This window comes from Clytia hemisphaerica, unplaced genomic scaffold (assembly GCF_902728285.1).
Source record: "Clytia hemisphaerica strain Z4C2 unplaced genomic scaffold, Clytia hemisphaerica genome assembly, whole genome shotgun sequence".
NCBI classification, from domain to species: Eukaryota; Metazoa; Cnidaria; class Hydrozoa; order Leptothecata; family Clytiidae; genus Clytia; species Clytia hemisphaerica.
The window spans coordinates 245,586-263,899 of NW_027104175.1; the positions used below are offsets into that span (position 1 = coordinate 245,586).

Consider the following 18,314-nt stretch of genomic DNA (forward strand, 5'->3'; position numbering starts at 1 on the left):
GTATCTGTTTATCAGAAGCACTGTTTTCCTTTGACGAAAACTCGATTAAAACTCAACATGCTCGATAAAATGAGCGCTGAACCTATATAATATATGCGTTGCTAATATATTTTACTTGCCTCATCTACTTTATGTAGCTTGAAACGATTACCACTTTGATTTTTTTTGTAGAAAAATAAAAAAAGATGAGCGATGTGTTTGTGGCATGACATGATGTAAAAGATTTGTTTTGATGAGAGAAATTGTTTAGACGAGATAATTAAAAACGAAACTCGATGAAAGGAAAACATGGAAAATGGGAAACTAACATCGGAAGGGAACTCGGAAAACAGAGAAATGAGTTCTTCTGACCGAATCGGAGAAGTAGAAAATTCGAACGAAGAGAAACGAAAGAATTTGGCGAAATTGATTTTAGAAACATCTGTTTACGAAGCATTACCTGATATTTTTGATGTCGTGAAAACAAAATCTCCGATAAGTCATTTAATGTTCCCGATTGTGACAAAGGCCATCAAAACGGGCAGCCGATCAGAAAATATGTATCTACGTTTGTCTGACCATGATTTTATTTATGAAATTGGACCTCTAATCGTGAACGACCACAGTGAGAAACCAACAGAAAACGTACGAACAGATACTTTGTGGTACAAGGAAACGAACCATGTTGGATTTTTTTCTGTGTGCGATGGTGATGGGCGTTATTTAACTCCAGTTGGCTTGCAAACTAAAGTTGCTCATCAAACCAATATAACAAAATATGTAAGTTGTTTGTCACACTACATAGCATGAAAGGGGTTTGATCGCTCCTTTGAAATGAGACCCGCTTTTTGGCATACTCAACTTTGAGGGATACACGGGTTGCAAGATTATATCAATGCAGTCAAAACACGTGATTACTCGAAAAAGTTCACGTGATTTTATTCTCATGTTAGTAGTAAGTAAGTCTGCGACCGCAATCTGAGGCGACATGAAGGCTCCTCTTTCAATAGCTGTCTACCCGAAGGTAGGGGAGGGCGCCACTCTTTCTCCCTGGATTGCTGGATTACTCCACTAACCCTTGATCCTTCTCTTAATTGCTGAGCATCGAGCAGAGAGGCATCAAGTACCATTTTGGAAGTCTTTGGTATGATCCGGCTGGGGGTTGAACCCACAATCTTGTGCACCGTAGTCGGATGCTCTACCACTGCACTACAGTCGCTCCCATTCCCACGTTAATTGGACCTACCCGGCTGGGGTGGAGGTCCTATAAATTAACCTGTGTTCGTTCGTTCGTCTGTTACCAACTTTTCTCGGGATTGAATCATAGGAATTTTTTTTATTTTTGGTACAAAGGTGCAAAATGGTAGTGGCCAAAATGTGACGGAGCCTGATTTTTGAAAAAAATGTTTTTGGGCAAATTTGGGCCAAAAAACGGCTAAAAAACGGATTTTTTAGACTTTGTGAAAAATTGGATCATTAATTTTTTCTAGTTTTTTGTATGAAAGTAGGGTACCATTATAGTTAAAAGATGGCTCAAGTAGATTTTTGCAAAAAATTTTGTTGGCTCAAAAAACGCATGTTTATCTATAAGAATCACTATTAATAAGCATACATCAATGTTCTTAGTCAAATAACTCAATTTTTTTTATGAGATAGATGTTTTTTTTTGCTCACAAAGTCTTTAATATGAAAGAATATTTCAAGAGCATGAAATTTTGGTTTCTCAACGTTTTTTTTAATAAGAAACAAACGACTAATTTTAATAGATCGTCACTGAATGGGCATACTGGAGAAGTGGGACGTGGGACGGTGGAACGCTCAGGTGGGACGCTCGAGTGGGACGCTCAGGTGGGACGCTCAGGTGGGACGGTAGTGGGACGCTAAGGTGGGACGGTAGTGGGACGCTAAGGTGGGACGGTAGTGGGACGCTAAGGTGGGACGGTAGTGGGACGCTAAAGTGGGACGGTAGTGGGACGCTCAGGTGGGACTGTAGTGGGACGCTAAGGTGGGACGGTAGTGGGACGCTCTCTCGTAAGGCTTTTGTATTTTTGCTTCTCTGATAATTATGTACGAGTAAAAAAGAACTCAATATGAGTAAATGAATACTTTCAGTATTAGTTGTTATTCTGATCGGAATACTCTCAAATGATTACGCCAGTATCGACAAAATAACAATGAAAATCCTGCCTATTGTTTGTATGCGCGAATGAAAATGTTTTACGCAATTACATTACGTCATTTTTTATTACTTTTTATGGTAATATAAAAACATTTGCTCTCACCGAAGAAACATGACTAACTAGCTCAGTCGGTATAGCATCAGATTCACAGTCAGGTGGTCCAGGGTTCGATTCCCCCACACGTATTTTTTTTTCTTTTCTAAACTAATCTATCCACAGGGATCAAAAATATTTCAGACCTGATCAAAAATATTTCAGATCTGATCAAAAATATTTTAGACCTAATCAAAAATATTGATTTTTCGAGCACGGAGGACGAGAAATTTATCTTTTTAAATAGCAGATCTTGTTGTTGTCCTTTAATCTTTTGATACTTTTGATACAATTTTCATCCAAAATCTGTCTTTGAATCATACAAAGTTCCAATACACTTTCCTCGAGATATACATGGGGGGGATATTGGCAAAAAGGGGTACGGATGCTCCGGGGGGGGGGGTACTAGGTTTGCGAGGTGACAGGTATGTCCGAGGCAAAAATCGAAAATCGCCCCTTTGAGAGACAAAATTTTGATGATTTTTGGGACCCTTTGAGAGATTTTTTCCCTAAATTTAGTTTAAAAAGTCTGTACTAGACGGACACGGTCCTCCGCCTACTTTGAAGTGTTAAAAATTGGTTGGCTAGTCAGACAGGCTAATAACGTTTTTTCTGAAACAAATATTCTTTTGACACTTTTTGCCGGACAAAATCGGTTCGGAAAAAACTGGAGCAACCTTCGATTGCCTTATCGGACTTTTTAGCTGTTGGACTAGATGATGTCGGATGCATGACTTTTGAAGACTCCTCCCCCCCAGTTTGTGAAATCATCATTCTGAGCAGTTTTCCAGAGAAAAAAAAATAAAATCTGTATTTCCAATTAAATAAAGACAGGCTATGAATTTTCGCATAGGAATGATTTTCTGTGGTTTCTCAAGGGAATAATAATCTTCTTTTTCAAAAAGAAAATTCAACTAATGATTGCTCAAGGAATTTCAGTTTATTTTGTATTTTTTGCAAGGGAAATACCTTTTCTTTCAAAAGAAAATCAATAAAGTGCTGTGATTTTCCTTGGAGAATACGTGAAAATTGATTTTCCTGGGAAAGAACGGAACAAAGGATTTTCCTTGGAAAATACGCAACACTAATTTTCCTCAGAAAATACGGACCAGTGATTTTCCTTGGAAAATACGCACAACTAATTTTTCCTTGGAAATACGCAACAACTATTTTCCTCAGAAAATACGGACCAGTGATTTTCCTTGGAAAAGACGGTCATCTTCTTGGAAATACCAATAACTAATTTCTTTGGAAAATACGCAACAACTCATTTTCCTTGGAAAAATACGCACAACTATTTCCTAAAATACGGACCATTTCCTTGGAAAATACGTCTAGTGATTTCTTGGAAAATACGCAATAACTAAATTTCCTTGAAATACGCAATAACTAAATTTCTTTGGAAAATACGCAACAACTAATTTTCCTTGGAAAATACGCAACAACTATTTTCCTCAGAAAATACGGACCAGTGATTTTCCTTGGAAAATACGGTCTAGTGATCTTCCTTGGAAAATACGCAATAACTAAATTTCCTTGGAAAATACGCAATAACTAACTTTGGGCAAAACTTTTTCCTTGGGCAACAACTAACTCAGAAAATACGGACCGTGATTTTGGGAAAATACGGTAGTGATCTTCCTTGAAAAACGCAATAACAAAATTTCCTTGGAAAATACGCTAACTAAATTTTCTTTGGAAAATACGCAACAACTAGTTTCCTTGGAAATAAAACAAACTATTTTCCTCAGAAAATACGGACCAGTGATTTTCCTTGGAAAATCGGTTTAATCTCCTTGGAAATACGCAATACTAATTTTCCTGGAAACTAAACTTGGAAAATATGCGAACTAATTTTCCTTGGAAAATAAGGGACAACTAGTTTTCCTTGATTAATTATTTTAATCTTCTTATCTTCTAATCTTTCTTATCCTTTCGGGCTGACCTTCCAGCACAGCTGGTTTATTTCCTTTAATCCTAGGAAGCGTTTCTTCTTTATAAAAATAATTTTACATAAAAATATAGCATGCTTTTGTTTCGAAACTGCTGAGGCAAGATTGATTACAAAAAATATAACATGATAGTTTTCGAGTGTTATATATATTTAGTGCAATCGGCTCTTGCATGTTGGAAATAATCTAAAATCATTTCTTTAAGAAGTCAATACCTTGACAGGGTAAAATTATACAAGTCATGGCAAAATAAAGGTCTCATGATAATTATTGTTCACTTCTCTTGCACATCAGCTGCGTGGCCGAGTGGATAAGTCGATGAAACGGCAACTTAAGGGTAATGATTATAGAGAGTTTGAATCCTATACGGGTGCGACGAAAATTGTGTTATTTGTCTGTTTTGTCAACATTGATCAACTTTTTCTGGTTTTATGAGCTCTTATTGATATTTTTGAAAATTTCCGTTAAAATTTTAAGAAACAAAAATTGGGGGGGGGCAGTCAGGCAAATTGACCGACGCCGCGACGGGTATCTGCAGCGGTTTAGGCTATCTGATATTCCGATGGCGTATTGGCGGCCGCCCACGCTAAAGCATACTGTCAATTGGTAACTGAATATGCTGCCAAAAAAGTGATTGACAGGTCTAGAAAATGATTGACAGGCCCGGGTTAGATATTTCCGTGAGCAATCTCGTTATATTTATCAAAAAGTAATATACTTGTGGAAAGCCCAATTATTCTACTTTTTCGAATGCTGTGTCATGGAATTTTTTTAACAATTAAATAGAACGGGGTTTCCTCTGATGTAAACAAACCTCGAGTCCTATCCTGAAAATTGACATTGAGCGTAGAAAAAAAGACAAATGAAAGTATTTTCCTTTTTAATTCATATTTCCAATAATTAAAGACTAACTTGAAAACACCAAGAGTGAAATGTAGCTAAATGATTAGAACGCCTTGCGACTTAGAATTTTTTTTCAAAACTGAAAATTTGACCCTGGCTCGAACTACCAAAGTCTCTTGTCAACGATTCTGAATGTACTATCGAGCCGATACGATACTACGCAATTCAAAAATCCTTATAAAAAACACTACTGCATATACGGGTGAACTGACCTTGGACCTCATGGGCTAGGTCTTTGTAGCTTCAAATTGATTATGTTATTATTTTATAATCCATTCACTATGAAAAAAGTCAAAAACATTTCGATCGATCTGTGTATTGTTTATAAGTACTTGACCTGTCCCTCTTCACTGTATTATAAAAAGAAAAAGACAAAATACATATAAAAGAGCGTCCCACTACCGTCCCACTTTAGCGTCCCACTACCGTCCCACCTTAGCGTCCCACTACCGTCCCACCTTAGCGTCCCACTACCGGCCCACCTTACAGCGTCCCACTACGTCCCACTTTAGCGTCCCACTACCGTCCCACCCTTAGTCCCACTACCGTCCCACTTAGCGTCCCACTACCGTCCCACCTTAGCGTCCCACTACCGTCCCACTTTAGCGTCCCACCTTAGCGTCCCACTACCGTCCCACCTTAGCGTCCCACTACCGTCCCACCTTAGCGTCCTACTACCGTCCCACTTGAGCGTCCCACCTGAGCGTCCCACTCGAGCGTCCCACCTGAGCGTCCCACCGTCCCACGTCCCACTTCTCCAGTATGCCCACTGAATGATTGTTTAATGGTGTCACGTCATGTAGATATCAATTATAAATGTGTTAAATGCATAACCAAATAGGTCCATAAAAGTATCACTTGTTGCTCTACAACTTACAGCTGATAACTTTATTAGTGTCAATAAATTCGAACCAATCAGAAATAAATGTCATGTAAAAAGCAAATAAAAATTCGAGTAAAAGCGTGATTTGTCTTCTGGCTCTTTAATTTTGCAACCTGTGAATTAAAATCCCCTCAAACTTGCATACTTTCAACTGTAAAGGCCTGGGGGCATGAGAAGTTTTTTTCGCGTTGGTGCAATGCAACATGCTCTATTTCACCAACCTGAAACGCTTTCTCGTGTCTCCACCCCATTTTTCTTTCTACCAATAAAAGTGAAATCTCACTTTTGTCCCAGGGACAAAATCAGCATGTCTTTTTGGTATTTCCCTCACTTTTTGTCCCATGAAACAAAAAAAGAAACCACGGGACACGCACTTTTTTTCTTGTGTTGGTGGGATAAAGCATGTTGCATTGCATCAACGCGGAAAAAAACTTCTCGTGTCCCCAAGTCTTTAAGACCAAGTACATTTTTGAAAAGATAATCATGAGCAGTATATTTTACATGTTCCAAAGATATTTCAGTACCGTGTACACCACAGCTTAGCTGTGTCTGAAATTAAGCTGTGGAGACAAACTGTAAGAATTTCATCGCGCTGAGATTGCACCCTTTCACTGAATTATATCCACATGTCCGTTTCTTATTCGTAATTTGTTTGGTAAGACTTTCATCCAAGATCCTTGAGGATTACCTTTTGTTCTCGCTGAGTTAACTTGTAACGCTCCGCCCACGGGCGTTTTTTATATTCGTGTTATCTTTTCAGTCAGCGAAGAAGAGTTTGGCACAGGCTATCGCTGAGTGCACTCTTGAATGAAGTCACTGTTTGTGATATTCATACGCTGGGATACTCACTAACTAATATTTCAGGCGAAATCGTTTTTAGTGGGAAAGGTCTTTTTTTGTTTCTATAAAAGGGCGGTTTACCCAAAGTTTTAGAACAGTTTTTGGTTGAAAATTCTTCAAATTTTCTTTCTCCGTTTAGTTCTCCATGAACGAGGAGCCAAAAGCAGCATTAGAGAAAGATACGAATCATCTTGCGGCTAATCATCTTCTACACCGTGAGGATAAGGTGATTGGCTTACGATGCAAAGGCTGGCCAACGGAAATGTGGAAAGCATTTAGTGGCAGAAAGCTTCCTCATTTAAAAGATATAATGGACAAACTGAAAGGTTTGTTTTTTGAGTCGTTTCTTGACCAAATACACGTCCATCTGCCGATTCTGGTAGCTAAAGAGAAATATATTTTATGACCCATTTAAGGGCTCTGACCATAGTGAATTTTTAATATTTGCCACTTGCAAAAAATAAGTTCTACTTGATGTAGCCCACAAAACTGTGGCATGTTATACATATTCTGTTAGGCCAACCATCCGTGATTCTGAAAATTTAAGAATCACAATGAAAAAATTTGATGAAGAAGAAAATGAAGACTTTTGCGAAGAAGAGTATTTAACTTTGAAGAGCTTAGTTTCGGCGAAGAAAAAACATTTTGAAAAAATTTTGCGGTAGATGGTGTATCTTTTATCGAACTAAGATTATTCTCTCGGAAAATTTTTCTAAAAGCTTATTTGCTTCAAAATCTTGAAAATAGTGCTTTTTGACCAATTTTATATCCAAATTTTTCATAGAAAAACAGCCATAACTTTTGATGCATTAATTTAGAAAAATTTTCCGAAAAATCTAAAACAGCTCAATTCTTTGCGGACAGTTTAAAAAAACTTCGAAACAAAAAGGTTAATTACCCATTAAAACTTAGCACTTTTTATAAAAGAAGGTGATGCAACATATTATTAACGTCTTTTTAAAGTTCATAACGTCATTTTTGCAATTAAATTCTTAATTACCTTAAGGGATTTGATTAAAAAGAAATTTATAAAGGCAATTCTTTGTTAAAAGTGTTAAAAAACCTAAAACATAACTTTTATGTTCAAATACTAAAATCAATTTTCCGACTACAGTATGGTCAGAGCCCTTAAATCTCCAGTTGAAACCTGGGCCTGTTTTATATAATCAATTTCCCGCAAGAATCTTACTTGTGAAAGCTTGAGAGCCCCCTTCCCCCATTGAAAATGATGAAGAACTCAATTCAAAAAGCAACCTTGTTGAATATTCTTTTCATCTAGATAGCGCAATTTACCTTGTTTCAAAAGCGCATCCTGACAGTGCTTACCCGTGGATAGAATGGAGGATGTCATTTTCAATGGTGGAGAAAGAAATCATGCGCAATCTTCCTCATCTATATCGAAAAGTCTTCCTAATTTTTAAAGAAATTGTACACCAAGATGTCATTTCGTACAAATTAAAAACAGTATTTCTTTGGCAATACGAGCAATGGGAGAAATCAGGAGAAGGTTCCTTTGACGTTGAACACATTCTCGAAATGGTGCAATGTCTTTTAAAGTGTTTATACAAAGCATATAAAGAAAGACATTTGAAGAATTATTTCATTCCTAATGTAAATCTATTCGAGCAGCAAGATATCACAGAGGAACCTCTCTTTAAAAATAATTCTTCCAGATTGCTTCAACCAGCCAGAAAAACTCTTTTAAAACATCTAGAGAAATATTTAGAAGAATCGTTTCTTCTCAATGTGATTTTGGGGGAAGAAAACGACGTTGAGAGTGAAACCTGGAAAAAGTTTCCTTTCAAAGCAATTATTTTTAACCAAAGACACCACTCATATTCAATTTCTGATCCGTTAAATTTGATAGACAAATTAAGGCGAGTAAATGACCTTCCTTCGTTTTACAACCTTAATACCCTTTGCTCTGAAATTGTGAAGATTGATGTAGCAGAGGATTGGCAGACTTCTGTTGAAGATCTGATGATTGAGCTTTATATTACATTGTTATTTCTTCTTAATGAAATAGTGGAGTCAATTATCCGAAGAGGAGATCGGAATCAGCCGGATGACAACAAAAAACATCTGCTTTACGTATTGTATTATATTGATATCATTGGTGCAAAGTATTTGGAGCAAGCGCAGGCAAACTCAAATGGTGGGGGGGGAAAGTCTTTTTCCAAAGGTACTGTGCAAGAGCGTGTTAACTATGTGAAAAATTATTGGGATTCTTTATTTCAGTTCTTACGTTTAGCAGACGGTGTTTTCGGAAAACATGGTGTACGGCCAGTCGCCAATCATCCTGCTATTCACCAACCAGTCACCCTTCCTTATGCTAATCCTTATGCTAATCGCCAACCAGCGTTTGATCAATCTCCTTGGATGAGAGAACAAAATTCGATGAAGATTGACGAAAATATTTTCAAGAAAAACTCAGAATGCAAGGAAAAATGGTTGATAGGACGTTTAGATGAAGAATTTTATGAAAAATCCTGCACCACAGAAAACGATGTTTTAGAGGGGTCTGTAGATTTCGTTGAAGATAAAAGTTGTCAGTTTGAGAACTTGGTTGTTTGCAAAACACTTCAAGAGCAGCTTTGTGAAAGCAAATTCTATCAGAATGATCAAAGTTTCGAACATATTGTTAGCAAACTGAATAAGAGATGGCGCACTGATTTATTAGATCGTCTCAACCAGGAAAAAGATATTGAGCAAAAATTGAAAGAAGAACGATTCCAGAAAAACCGATACTTTGACGGGTTCCAGCCTAAAAATTTTCTAACAGAAAATTTTTACCTCACATGTGTCAAATGTATAACTACGGTTTTACAAAAGAGAAATTTATCTTACCAACGCCCGCCAATTATATCTCTTTTATAACTCAATTTCAAGTAAATCTAGTCACCATTGAAAACCCAGACGGCTTTTATTATCCGGCTGCTGATGTTAGCGAAACGAAATCGAAATGGGGTTATTACGTTCCCGTTGGAGATGACGTAGCGTTACGTACGCTCGAACAGCGTTTACGTAATACGTTTCTTTACGAATACGGTTTTTATGAGAAAGCTATTAAGAAGGAAGTGGAAGTGAATGAGGCTACCGACTCTACCGATTCTACAGATTCTAGCGACTGCTGATATGACGGAAGATGAAACGAACGTTGCATAGAAAGCGTGGTGTATATTTTTATAAAGTTTCTAAATTTTGAAATTATTTTTATTTTAGCTTGTTTTGATAAGATTGTTTTTAATTATGATACTTTTTGTAAGGGCATTAAAATACATGTAATAAGATGGACTTTTTCTCGTCCAATATCGAAATACCGGTCAATGTTTGAGATAATACAGGTACCGTGCAAGCACAAATATCGGAATTACAATTACCATGAAGGTAGTATAAAGATGAATAAACCAGCTGCGCTGGAAGGTCAGCCCAATAAGCTTAAAACGATAAGAATGAAGTACAATCAAGAAACCTAATTCGATGTTAAAGCCAAAGAGGTTGAAAAGCTCATTTTGGTTGAACTTCAGACAAGAAAAAGTTTAACACAAAGTTGAATTTGTCCAAAGCAGACAGAGATGTGATAGATTATTTCATCCTTGGAATTTAACATAAATCTTTTCGTTAGAATGTCTTAAACCTTTTCTTTATTCTCTGAGAAGGTATCTGAGGCGGCCGCTTCATAATATGTTCACTGCGGCTTTCGTCACTTTTGTTCATTTTTGGCATTTTTATGTTGATTTATTTTTTTTTTCTCCAGTCAAGGCCCCCCCCCTCGTTTATAGTTGAGTGTGCACGGTTCCCGGGGGGCGGGGGGGGCATTGACCTTGACGAGGACGTGCCGCTGGAGTTTGAAAAGTGGATCCTGTCAGATATGAATTTTTAGCAAAACTGGGACCATGCGCTGTCAGAACGAAAAATTGAAAATTTTTCCCATTTTCGCCCTGAAAATAAAAGTAGACGAAAATTTGAAAGATTTTCTGTTTTCCATCCTGAAAATTGTCCAAATTAATAAAAAATCGACCCTGTCAGATACACATCTTGAAAATTAGTAAATTTGGGAATCTGTCAGATATCTTCAGAACCCAAAAAAGGAACCCTGACAAGCGGCACGTCCCCGTACCCAATTTTGCCTAAGTGCCTCCCCCAGGGCACGGTTAGCTGTTTAGTAATCACTTGAAAAGAATAGCCAATTGATTCAGATTGATTTAAAATTAAATGGCGTGTTTGAACCTAGTATAATGTGAATGAATAGGAGCATTTTATATTGAGGAAGCTGCTTAGGAAATTCCGTCCAGTTTCGATAACTCAATCAAAAGTTATGGCGATTCTAAGTCGGGTTCTAAGTTTATGTTACGCCACACGTTGACGTTCCTGCAAATCTTATGAAGTTATTATGTGTTTCTTTTCTCTTCCATAAAACATTTTTTTTCGCGCCAAAGTTTTCCCGATAACTTGTTTCCGAAAATAATCCGAAATCGGATTTAAACTCAAACATCTTGACGACCGAAAGAAGAAAAATCGTGAATAATCGTGGGCCGTCCACATAGTACGTACTATGCGTACGTACTAAAAAGGACTGCAAACTTGACAATCCTTTATCAAATGATAAAGTTTTTTGATCAATGTTTACTTCAAAGTGGCTTGATACTTTTCGCCAAAATTCTCTAGCGATTTTTTTGTCTGAAATCGCGTGTGCTTATAAAGATTTTCTGGCTTAAGGGCTCTGTCCATAGTGAATTTTTCATAATTGTCGTGTATAAATTGTGTTTTTCTGACTGATGTAACAAACAAAACTATGACATGTTATACTTTTTCTGTTAGGCCAACTATTCCTGAATCTGAAAATTCAAAAAGTGCATTGAAAAAAAATTGATGAAGAAGAAAATGAAGACATTTGCGAAGACTAACAATTTTAACTTTGAGGACCTTTAGTTTCGGCAAAGAAAAAACATTTTGAAAATATTTTTGCACTAGATGATGTATTTTAAACCAAACTACCTATAGATTTTCGGAAAATTTTTTGTAAAATCTTATTTGTCTCAAGATATTGAAAATTGTGCTTTTTGACCAATTTTTCATCCCAATTTTTCATAGAAAAACAGCCATAACATTTTGGATGAATCAATTTAGAAAATTTCCGAAAAATTTAAAACAGCTCAATTCTTTGCGGACAGTTTGAAAAAATTTCGAAACAAAAAGATTAATTACCCATTAAAACTTAGCACTTTTTATAAAAGAAGGTATAATGCAACATATTATTAACGTCTTAAAGAACCTAAAACAAAGTTTATTTAACGGATAACGAAATAATGGAGCATAAACGGGCCCCCAGCAGTTTGCGTGAATGCGTGAATGGGCATTTTCGGTTGCGTGAATGTGTGAAAATTGGAAAAAATGCGTGAATGCGTGAATTGAAAAAACTTAACTTGCGTGAACGTGAAAATTCACTTATTGATTGCGTGAATGCGTGAATCTGGGCTATTTTGTGCGTGAATACGTGAATTTTCCCTTTTTTCCACCGATCATATGCAGTTTTCCCGATTTTCCAATGTTTCCCCGATTTTTCCCGAAAATTTTCCGATTTCCTGAAAACTCGAGGAAAATTTGCGTGAATGTGTGAATTTCGAAAAAAAATTCGTGATTGCGTGAATTAGGCTGCACACATCCCCTCTGATAAGTTTTGATATAGGGGATGCGAATCAGGCTCACAAAACCGTTCCGAACTTAGCAAAAAAACTACTAACCAAAAAAAGAGTTGAAAGATAGAGAACTTTGATTGACAGTTTGTCGTCTTTTGTTATCTTGAGAGTTTTGTTTGCTAATACAATTAATTTCGATAAACAAAAAGAAATAGAGGAGAAAGAGAGATTTCTAGCCATTATGTTCTTTTTATTTGAATTTTTATTTGATTTCTATTTACGTCATCAAATAACTCAAACAATACACATCGAGTTTTTTGAAAAATACAAGTCGCCAAAATTTTGCAAAATACATAGCTATTCGGTAATTTTCTCGGAAGCGATATCAGAGCCCGATTCGCATCCCCTATATCAAAACTAATTTGGGGATGCATGCAGCCTATGCGTGAATTGAATTTCCGCTGGGGGGGGGGGGGGCTCATAAACTTGTTTCGTGGGGCTAATTTTATTTAATTCTATTCTTCTTCTCTATATTCTCATTGAGGCTAGAAATCTTCAATAAGGATAGTTACAATGTTCAGAGTAAACTTGAGCTCTACTGAAAAAAAAACTCATTCCATCGGGCGAGATTGAAATTTTGTTTGATACATTTCATAAAAGAAATCGAAGGACCAATTACCGATAAATTCAACTCTGTTTTTTATACCTCAATGGAATAGACCTTATCGGAGTTTTTGATTTCTCTAAAAAAGCGATGCATTGTGGGATTGTTTCGGGAGTATTACAATAGAAATTTCTTAGGAATTCCTCGAGGGAATTCTAATGTAATACCTCCGAAAAAATCCCACAATACAACAGATTTGGGAAAAACTTCAAAATGCGATATCTCGAGTTTGAAAAAGAGTTGGGAGGTCGGTGACCCCTCATTAGATCGGATTTATCTGAATTGTGTACCGGTGGAAATGGTAATTTGGGTACATGTTTTTTTATAAGCATTGCGCTTATAATAAGCATATCTAAGCTCATATGGCAAAAATTTAAGCATATGCTAAACATTATTTTGAGCCTTCATTTTCAGAATTTGTTTGTTTTTGGCTGGATGTTAGAAATTTCTCTAAAATTTTGCTTAGGATATAAGCATTCCTCAAGGCATTTTTAAGCTTTGTAAATCCTATCTCGATCTAAGTATTTCCGAGCCAGCTTTTGGATTTTTGTATGCTTATAAATAAGAACATGTCCCGGGGGGGGGGGGGGGTACTACCCTTGTCAACCGACGGGGGTGCTCCGCTGAGGTTCGAAAAATGGACCCTACGTGGGACTCGAAATTTGCGATAAAAGTGACCCTGAATGGGACTGAAATTCCAAACTTTTCTCAAATTTTCTACTTTTTCCCTAAATTTTCCAAAAAAAAGGCACCCTACGAGGGGCTGATTTTTCTATTTTGGTGTTTTTGCGACCCTACCTGGGACTCGTGGAGGTTAGAAAAGGTACCCTGACCAGCGGAGCATCCCCGTAACCCATCTTGCCCTAGTACCCCCCCCCCACTGGCCCACAATTTGACCATGGGCACCGTAAACTGCACTGTAAGGGTAAGGCTACTGCACTATAAGGGTGAAAGCTATTTTTTGGCGGCACATACCGTCGTTTAGAAAAAGAGTGCCCCCCCAGGGAGAGTACCCCCAGCAGAGTATATTTTTCCTGGATTAAGATCAGTATCAATTTATTTTCAAAACTTTCTTTCAAAAACGAAGATGAACGAGTTTACAATATAAGTTGGGCTACATAAATCTAGCTTCTAATTACATGAAATGATGCTAAGGTTTATATAAAATAGATTTGCCACATTTTCCAAAGCAACGCATAGCGAAAACATGATTTTTCAGCTTATTTCTTTAAAGCACGAAGTCGTTTTTATGATGAATTTGATTTCAAAAAAAGGCATTGAAATGAATATAAATTCAACTGGGGTTTTCAATTTTGTTTGCGTGGTGTTTATATAAAATTCAAATACTAAAAAATTAGTGTTCTTTATGATACAGTTTTTCACGTCGTTAAGACGTTCAATGTCCCCAGTATGGATTCCATCCAGCACCTCCACAACAAGTATGCCCGTAATGTGGTAATACGATCAAATCTCCGCTATGGCGACGTCCGTGTCGCCCACCATGGCTTCGACCAGATAAATGGATGTTATGATGGGCTGTTTCTTGATGTGTTGGGTGCAACAAAACTGGATGGTGGCTGTGGAATTTTCCTGGAAATCCGAAACCAACATTGTTACCGTATGGGTAAGTTAAACATGGCGAGTCTGGTGAGTTGTATTCGGGACATCCGATTGGACGATGATGAATATCATGGAAACCACCACAATCACCGCCTCCACAACCAACACCGTATCCGTTACCAAATCCCAAACCTCCACAATCTGAATGACCACAATCAGCTGCATCCCAGTTTCCACCGAAGCCTTGGTGACCGTATCCACCACATCCAGCACCTTGACAACCACCACCACGTCCTCCGTGTACTGGGAAGTTGGTAGTACAATGATCACCTTCACATTCTCCTGGCAAGACTAACAGACGATGTAAATGATGACCGTCTTTTGGGATGTCTTTTCTTCGCGAGCTGGTGTCATCCTCATCATCTTCAGTAATGATCAATTGACGTGCTTTGGCTTTTTGTGGTAACGTCAATGCAGGTGGGTTAGGTCCTGGATATTTTGGACCAGTTGATTGAGCTGGTGCTCCTAGGGCTGGTGCACCCATGTTTCCGTAGCCTCCATAGCCACCACCCACACCATAACCACCGTAAGCTCCACCATATCCTGCTCCCATTCCATATCCAGCATGACCGTACCCTTGACCATGACCGTACCCTTGACCATAACCTCCCATACCGTAGCCACCATCCATACCATAACCACCGTATCCTCCCATTCCGTAGCCTTGTTGACCATAGCCTCCATAGCCACCCATACCTCCATATTCCAGTATGTCCGTAAGCGCCCATTCCGTAACCTTGTTGACCATAGCCGCCCATTCCGTAACCTTGTTGGCCGTAGCCGCCCATTCCGTAACCTTGTTGGCCGTAACCACCCATTCCGTAACCTTGTTGGCCGTAGCCGCCCATTCCGTAACCGTGTTGGCCGTAGTCGCCCATTCCGTAACCGTAACCTTGTTGACCATAGCCGCCCATACCATAACCTTGTTGGCCGTAGCCGCCCATTCCGTAACCATGTTGGCCGTAACCACCCATTCCGTAACCTTGTTGGCCGTAGCCGCCCATTCCGTAACCGTGTTGGCCGTAGCCGCCCATACCGTAACCTTGTTGGCCGTAACCACCCATTCCATAACCTTGTTGACCATAGCCTCCACCCATTCCGTAACCTTGACTTCCGTAGCCTCCATATCCGCCACATGCTCCTTGCATACCGTAGCCAAGACCTCCGTACATTGGATTGCAGGCAGTGTTTCCATAACCTCCGTATTGTCTTTTGGGTTTTTTCACATCATTTCTTCGATAGCCTTCATCACCGATAGAATCTTCCGATTCGAAGCCGGTTGATTCATCTTCGTTATTCTCAAAGTTGGCTTCGTCTCCACCTTCGTTGATGGAGTCACGACCGAAAGCTTCATCGGGTTGAACATCCGGGGATGTGGGTAGACTTTCGAGGCCTGGTGTAGCAGCGACGAGTTGTTTGCCATTGAATTGCACTATTGGAGCAGGTTCTTCTGCATTTTCATTGCTGTCTTCTTGACCAGTCTCAGTTTCTTGTTCACCTGCATCTTCTTGCCCTTCTTCGGCCTGTAGAAAAAAAAAATGACTTTATTTAAGAAGTCTCACTGGGAGATTTTAGTACAATCATTCCTGGATAGATACCCATGGACAGCTGATCCTGGACAATTATCACGAATAAACAGGTGATGTTGGGCAACAACCCAATCGTGCTGGTAAGCTCTGAGTTTGACAAAAGCCACATAATGCAGCTTTTGATCCATTGTTGGAAAGATATTAGTGAGTGGAACAATTTGAAATAAAAAAGTCTTTAAAAAAATTCTAAAAACGAAGATGAAAATGAAGAAGAAAAAAATGAAGATCTTGTAGAAAAGTGCTATAACTTTCATTTTCACTGGACAGATTCTTTGATCTTAGGAGATCATCACTGTGAAGAAATTTCATTAAAATATTTATTCAATATAAAGTTATGATACAAAGTTAATAAGTGATTGACCCCAAAAAACAGCAGAAAACAGCGTTTTTAGACGTCAATCAGCTTATAACTTTGTTTGATATCTTTTGACTGAATGATTATTTTAGAGAATTTTTTTCACAGTGATGACGTTCGATGATTAAGGATTCACTTCAGTGAAAATGATAATTATAGCACTTTTCTACAAGATCTTCATTTTTTTCTTCTTCATTTTCATCTTCGTTTTTATAATCTTTTTAAAGTTTTTTTTTATTTCAAATTGTTCCACTCACTAATATCTTTCCCATGATACCAAATTTATAAAGTTGAATAAAGTTATAGGTAAATGAAATAAGAGTGCACACTTATCGTGAATAGACTTTAGTCTAAAAAATCCACAGCACAATACGGCCAACCCCTCCAATCGTCGCTAAAGGTTTCAGCACTGAAGTCGGATGATATAAAAATGGTCTTCCAAATGCAATTATAAATTCCAATAAATCCTGAACCCGAAATCAGTTTTTCATGTAACACTGGCAGTGACTTATTTTGAGGAAATTTGCAGCAGAAAGTTTACCTTCAAAAATTCAACATTCATTGAGTAGGACAGCTCTACAACTACGGTAATAATATTTGACACAAAAGAAATTTCCCTGCTAAATTTAAAAAACCGCCAGTAGTTTATAAGTGTTTTAACTTAAGGGTTGGAACATGAAACTTGACACTAAAGAGGAGTCGAGGATCCAAAAGCTTTCAAATTGAATTGTCTGACTAGACTGAGAATGTAACCCGCAAGCCATTATACCCTTCCAAAATCGAAATAACAGATTAGTAGAAAGCCCGAACTTTAAATTCTGAAAAACGCTAAAACACCCAGAAATGCCAACATATTCTGACAATGATGGAGTAGATTGTACGGCAATTTTCTCATTTTGCCAAGAAGATATCAGGTATTGAAACCGAAAGTACTCGACTATCAAACAAACCTACCTCATCATCAACACTTCGTGTTTTGCGTTCATTTTCAAAAAGTTGATCGAAATTATCTGTGATCGCTTTGATATATCCTTCATAATAATCTTTAGTATGTGGAAGAACTTCTTGTACTGGTTTGCTTTCGATCATCCATAGTGCCACACACAGCAGCAAAAACACTCGAAACATTTTGGAGGGAAACCTCGGTTAGAGGGAGAGATTTGACAAACAATTCCCTGTACTATGATAACAAGTTAAGTAAACAAATTATTCAGTTTTGTTTTCGCAAGAAACAAAATAAAAAAATGAACATTTTCCTCCTCAATGAATTATGCTCAAGATGTGCAAATATTTTTCACGCAGTGTGAATAGCTCAACGCACAAGTGCACTAACCCGGAAAACCGTAATGTGTTTAGAGTGTTGAACAGTAGTTTAATTGCCGTTTCTAATCTTTTGACCGTTTGACGCTGTTTCAAATTCAAAAGGAAGCTTTTTAAGGATCTTTTAAAAAGTAATTGGTTGTTTTATTTGTACATTTCATGCAAATCCTTCTCAAACAGCTAGTGCAAAAAGTTTTTAGATTTCAAAGAAACAGCATCTACCAAAATTTAAAAATAAATTTGTTATTAAATTTTTTGTCAACAAAATCTCAACTTGGTAGCATGCATATATTTGTT

At 37.7% G+C, this 18,314-nt stretch overlaps 2 protein-coding genes across 2 annotated transcripts; one reads left to right on the forward strand and one right to left on the reverse strand.

Annotated features, from left to right (window-relative positions):
* Window positions 1–169: 169 nt before the first annotated feature.
* LOC136814339 (uncharacterized) lies at window positions 170–10,124 on the forward strand. The gene is made up of 3 exons (XM_067070860.1): window positions 170–759; window positions 6,970–7,156; window positions 8,110–10,124. Exons 1-3 carry the CDS (start codon window positions 289–291, stop codon window positions 9,705–9,707), a joined length of 2,256 nt encoding a protein of 751 aa, XP_066926961.1. The 5' UTR covers window positions 170–288; the 3' UTR covers window positions 9,708–10,124.
* Window positions 10,125–14,188: 4,064 nt separating this feature from the next.
* LOC136814343 (uncharacterized) lies at window positions 14,189–17,962 on the reverse strand. The gene is made up of 2 exons (XM_067070866.1): window positions 17,652–17,962; window positions 14,189–16,276 (listed from the first exon to the last, which is right to left on the reverse strand). The coding sequence occupies exon 2, from the start codon at window positions 15,946–15,948 to the stop codon at window positions 14,530–14,532; it is 1,419 nt and encodes a 472-aa protein (XP_066926967.1). The 5' UTR covers window positions 15,949–16,276; window positions 17,652–17,962; the 3' UTR covers window positions 14,189–14,529.
* Between the last annotated feature and the right edge of the window lie 352 nt (window positions 17,963–18,314).